At 40.5% G+C, this 6,062-nt stretch overlaps 1 protein-coding gene across 1 annotated transcript; it reads left to right on the top strand.

The window, feature by feature from the left end:
- Nucleotides 1-332: 332 nt before the first annotated feature.
- On the top strand, nt 333-4,166 carry LOC134442939 (uncharacterized). The gene is made up of 2 exons (XM_063192901.1): nt 333-674; nt 3,826-4,166. The coding sequence occupies exons 1-2, from the start codon at nt 398-400 to the stop codon at nt 4,164-4,166; spliced, it is 618 nt and encodes a 205-aa protein (XP_063048971.1). The 5' UTR covers nt 333-397.
- Nucleotides 4,167-6,062: the final 1,896 nt, after the last annotated feature.

The following is a 6,062-nucleotide window of genomic DNA, read 5'->3' as shown; positions in this document are numbered from 1 at the left end:
GCCCAGAGCCTATGCTATAACCTTACTGTCACCAAAATTGTGATGGCTATGTCTTAATCTGTTACTTAAGGCTCTTGGTACTGTCGTGGCAATGTTGTTATGTTGTAATTGAATATTTTCAGCAAGTAGTGAATAGGCCTATCGGCGACCCCATCTGCAGTAAGAGGCTACAGATACTCTCTCTCACGCACGCACTCTCTCTTTCTCTTTCTGTCTCTTTCTGTCCCTCTCTCTCGTTCTCTCTCTCTCTCTCTCTCTCTCTCTCTCTCTCTCTCTCTCTCTCTCTCTCTCTCTCTCTCTCTCTCTCTCTCTCTCTCTCTCTCTCTCTGCAGGGCTGGAGTCTGTCTGTGATGCTACTCAGGATGCTGTGTGTTATGGGGCTCTGGGAGGACCTGTGATGCTGCAGCTGATGACGATGACCAAAGGACATGATGAACTGAAGCTTTATAATGGAGCTGGAAAAAGGGTTTTCACTTTTAAGAACTCCAAGACAGTGTTCCACACGGACTTCAACACTCCGCTGTTCCTTCAGAGGTGGAGCTTTGTAGCCGGTAACGGAACCCTGATCATAAACCCTGCAGAGAGGAGCGACTCAGGAACGTACACGGTGGAGATCTTTAACGAGGCTACAGGGGCATCCGTGGGGAAACACACCATACAGATCATCGTTGGAGGTACTTCAACTAGACTAGTTTATAACACTAAACCCTCTCCATTGTCAGCCTGATCTCCAAAAATTCCGTGCTCCTGGACACGGATGTTAAGGACACGAAATCCGTGTCCAGGAGCACGGATTTTGCCAAAATTCCGTGCTCCTGGACACAGAAATGTTTTCCGTGCTCCTGGACACGGAATTGTTTTCCGTGATGGGCACACGGAAGTGCTTTCTATAGGCTATTACCACAGCACTGTGTTAAGTCTATCATTAGAAAATACATACCAAATGCTAATCCTAAACAAAATAATGCTATAGAAATTTAAGTTGTGCCCTGACAAAAGCATTCCCTAACCTTAACCTGTCATTAAAGACATATTTTGGAGAAATATCTCTTCCAGTTGGTTGCTAAGCTATCAAATTCATATGATGAATGAAAGAAAACTAGCTGTGCCCAGACCAAAACAATCCCTAACCCTAACCTGTCAGTAGGAAATGTTTTTTTTTAGAAAAAATATTTGAAATGAGAAAACTGGTCCTGAGAAAACACAAGACAGTGGAAACATAGAGCTGTGGGATTAAAGAGAGAGCACTTCTGTGTATCCATCACGGAAAACAATTCTGTGTCCAAGAGCACGAATTTTTTGGAGATCATGTTGCCATTGTACAGATCATCATTGGAGGTACTTCAACTAGACTAGCTTATAACACTAAACCCTCTCCACCGTACAGATCATCATTGGAGGTACATTACATTACATTATTACATTACATTGCATTTGGCAGACGCTTTATAACCAAAGCGACTTTCAAAAGAGGACATAATCAAGCCAACATCACAAGCAAATACAAAGTGCACAGGAGATATACAGAACAACAAGTGCAATTGCAAAGAGGGGTTAGTTTTTTTGTTTTTGTTTTTTTTTTTTATAAAGAGGAAATAACGAGTACACACACACACACAAACACACACTCACAAACTAAACTAAACTAAACTAAACATCATGTCAGGAGTCTACCCTGGGGCAAGGCCAGTTCAAGCATTAGTCTAGTAGATTCTCTAGTACTTCAACTAGACTAGTTTATAACACTAAACCCTCTCCATCGTACAGATCAACATTGGAGGTACTGCTCTTCCCTGTAAAACTAGTTAATACTACTCCACCCTGCCCTCCCTTCAAGAATAGATGGTAACACTTTACTTAAAGCCCATATCTATAGCGCATTATAAGCGCATTTATAACAAATTTCATAATGCGCATTATAATTACTTGCAACATATTATGACTACACTCATAATGCTTCATGATGCTTCATATTAACAGTTATGAATAACCATAAATCTAGTGTAGCCTCTTACTGCAGCAGGGTCGCCGGCGACCCTATTCACTTGCTGAAAATGCTTAGCTACATCATAACAACATTGCTATGACATTACAGAGAGACATAGTGCTGTGCTAAGGGGTTAATGCTTTATAAATCCAAGGGTGTCATGAGTGCTCAAAATTATATAAACTACAGGCTACTTATAGTACATTATGAGTACCTATACCCCAAGACCTGGATGATAAACTGTCATAAGCGCTAATAAATAATGTTTCATGTGAGATCACAAGTCGTCAATGTGTGCTCTAAGTAATGTGGCTCATATGGATGCATCTATAATGCACTGTATAATGCACATATATAATGCATCATAATGTACTGTAAACCCCATTAGGCACCCTGTAGTTTATATCCAGTCACGAGCACTCATAACATCCTTGGATTTATAAAGCATTCTAAGCTAGATTCATGGTTATTCATTCCTGTTAACATAGAACATCATGAAACATCATGGGTGTAGTCGTAATGCGTTGTAAGTAATTATAATGCGCATTATAATTTGTTATGAATGCGCTCATAATGCGCAATAGATATGGGCTTCATAGAAGGTGTTACTGAATAGATTATATCACTTACCCCCGTTATCTCTCCCCTTACAGCATTTATACTAGTCCCTCTCTAACAAAGGTGGCCTGTGTATAATACAACACAATTTATACTAGTCCCTCTCTAACAAAGGTGGCCTGTGTATAATACTTCACAGTTTATACAGTTATACATTTGACATAGCTGATCGTAGGAGGTACTTGTCTTAATAAGACTACAGTATAATTTATACAGCCTATTGTTGGAGGTACCTGTCTATAAGAATACACAGTTCATACAGTTATAAAGTTTACACAGCTGATAGTTGGAAGTACTTTTCTTCCTTTTAAGACCACTTTATCCAAACCCAAAAGGTAGCCATGGAAATTGTCTTTCCAGCATTCCACAGAGTCCCATGGAGACATTTCCACTCTTTTAAAATATGCTGTTGTATTGCTCACGCTACCCTTGACTTGTCAGTACCCGGTGATGCTGCATTTTTCGACTCAGCCCTTTCCGAGATCTGAGCTATTCTAATGGGGGCAGACTTTGTTAACATTTAAAACTTTCTTAACCTAGGACTACTCCAAATATTATCCCAAAAGTTATCGCTGATTTCTAGTTGTCTGCTGATGTTGCGTAACCTTTTGGATGCTATTGGGAATAAATCAAGATTTAAAAAAAAAATAGAGATGTACAGGATCCAAGATCCGGTTCCGGATCCGGCAGGATAATAGGGTTTTTCACAGGATCCGGATCCGGTTCCAGGATCCAGGATCCGGTAGCCGAGGCTTTTCAGTCAAAATAGCTTGAGCCAACGTGATAAAAATGAACCACGTGTGTGAGTAGGCTATGTGTTTCGAACCCCTTCGTAGGATCCGGTATCCGGTTCCGGATCCGGCAGGATCTTAAGCAGTGGATCCGGTATCCGGCAGGATCCTAAAAATCAGGATCCGGTGCATCTCTAAAAAAAATGTTAACAAATGCTTGCCCCCATTACAATGACCAGGATCTCGGAAAAGGCTGAAAAAAAACACTGCTCAGGTACTGACAAGTCCAGGGTAGTGTGAGCATTGCAACTGCATGTCAAAATTGCCTGAAGTTACCCTTCAAATATCTGATCTGCTGGGATGTGGGCTGTGTGTGTGTGTGTGTGTGTGTGTGTGTGTGTGTGTGTGTGTGTGTGTGTGTGTGTGTGTGTGTGTGTGTGTGTGTGTGTGTGTGTGTGTGTGTGTGTGTGTGTGTGTGTGTGTGTTCAGGGCTGGAGTATGGCCGTGTCTCTGGGGGTCAGCGTGTGTCTGTGCAGCTGGTGCTGAATGCTGCTGGTTACGAGCTGAAGTTCTACAGCACCACCTATGGGCAGGAGGGGGTATTCACCTTCAAGAACAACATGACGGCCTTCCACAAACGCTTCAACACCCCGCTGTTCCTCCAGAGGTGGACGTTTGTAGCCGGTAACGGGACCCTGATCATCAACCCTGCAGAGAGCAGCGACTCAGGAACGTATACGGTGGAGATCTACAGGGAGTCCACGGGGAGAATTGCAGGGAAACAGACGATAGTGCTGAACATTGCAGGTACAGTGCAGATGATGGCATAAGATTAAGGCATGAGATTAAGGCATGAGATTAAGGCATGAGATTAAGGCATGAGATTAAGGCATAAGGCTTTGTCATGTTGCCTGCTCTGTTCATGGGGGAATTGTTTGCTTTCCTAATCTTAAAGGTGCACTTTGTATTTTTAGCAGTTTCAGAACCAGACCATAGTGCTAAACATTGCAGGTACCTCTCTTCCGTTTACTCAGATGGACGGGACTCTACTGCATTCTTAACCCCTTAGCGCAGAGCCTATGTTATAACCTTACTGTCACCAAAATTGTAATGGCTATGTCTTTATCTGTTACTTAAGACTCTCGGTACTGTCATAGCAATGTTATTATGGTGTAGTGTAGTTGAGTATTTTCAGCAAACAGTGAATTAGGGATGCACGATATACATTTTGTCACTTCCGATCCGATCCTGATATCTAAATTTCGATATCTGCCGATACCAATACTACTCCGATCCAATACCAAAACCACATATATGCAGGGATTTTAACTTCAGGTAGGCCGAAGTAAGCTATTTAGTCAGAAAAGGGAGTCAGAAGAACAGGAAAACAATTAATGAGTAAAAAGTAGCAAGTAAAAAAGTAACAATCCCATCCTGAAAACTAATATGCAAGTGATATGATTTCAAATGAACATTACACCTTGTTAAACGTCAGTATCAGGAGAATACAGATACTTTGGGAAAATTCCGATCCGATCCGATCTCTGAATTATGTTGATATCTGAACCCGATACCGATACACTGATACCGATTCCCATCCCTACAGTGAATAGGCCCGTCAGCGACCCCATCAGCACTAAGAGGCCTCAGTAATAGTGAATAGGCCCGTCGGCGACCCCATCTGCACTAAGAGGTTACAGTAATAGTGAATAGGCCCGTCGGCGACCCCATCGGCACTAAGAGGCTACAGTAATAGTGAATAGGCCCGTCAGCGACCCCATCGGCACTAAGAGGCTACAGTAATAGTGAATAGTCCCGTCGGTGACCCCATCGGCACTAAGAGGTTACAATAATAGTGAATAGGCCCGTCGGTGACCCCATCGGCACTAAGAGGCTACGTACAGTAATGCTTATTTTACAGCAATTCAGAGATTATTGAGTATGTGACTGACCAGCATAGTTCATAGCATAATAGCATTTTACCCAATTCTGGGTTAAGATTCAAGGCACCTAACCCCACATTGCTCCAGGGACTGTAGCCAATACCCTGTAAATTACTGTAAGTCACTTTGACTGAAAGCATCAGCTTAGTGTAATTAAATCTTACAAGGAGAAATCCTGCCAATTTAAACATGCATTTACAGTGAAATGCAGTTACCATTCTAATGGGGGATTGGCTTTGTCTACATTTTAAAACTATGTTTTAAGATGCTCCAAATAAAATTCCAAAAGTATAGGAAGGTGCCTGCTCATGTTGCACAACTTTTAAGGTCATATTTGAAATATATTGCTCAAGTCGCGTCACTTTTAGAGTGATATTTGTTCAGACAAATTTGTTCAAAAATGTTTGTCAGCAGGAGTGCACAGCTCCTCAGATATGAATCATGTTACTCATTATTATTAATTTGCTATTTATGTTGTTATTATATTATTATTATTATTATTATTATTATTATTATTATTATTAATATTATTATTATTATTATTATTATTGATTTATGTATTTATATTATTATTATTATTTATTTATTTATTTATTTATTTATATTATTATTATTATCATCATTGCTATTATTGATATTATTATTATTATTATTATTATTATTATTATTATTATTATTATTATTATTATTATTATTATTATTTTCTCCAGCTCCTCTGCCTGATGCTGACCTGTCAGTAAGCTGTCCACCCATTGGCCCGAGGAGTGTGAGCTGCTCGTCCAA

Source organism: Engraulis encrasicolus, unplaced genomic scaffold (genome assembly GCF_034702125.1).
Source record: "Engraulis encrasicolus isolate BLACKSEA-1 unplaced genomic scaffold, IST_EnEncr_1.0 scaffold_26_np1212, whole genome shotgun sequence".
Classification (NCBI taxonomy): domain Eukaryota; kingdom Metazoa; phylum Chordata; class Actinopteri; order Clupeiformes; family Engraulidae; genus Engraulis; species Engraulis encrasicolus.
The sequence above is the reverse complement of the archived record's forward strand: the minus strand, read 5'-3'. Positions and strand labels throughout refer to the sequence as shown.

Coding starts and splice junctions, on each gene's coding strand:
- LOC134442939 (XM_063192901.1), top strand. CDS start 398: ATGCTGCAGCTGATGACGATGACCAAAGGACATGATGAACTGAAGCTT. Junction 675..3,825: donor CATACAGATCATCGTTGGAG/GTACTTCAACTA, acceptor GTGTGTGTTCAG/GGCTGGAGTATGGCCGTGTC.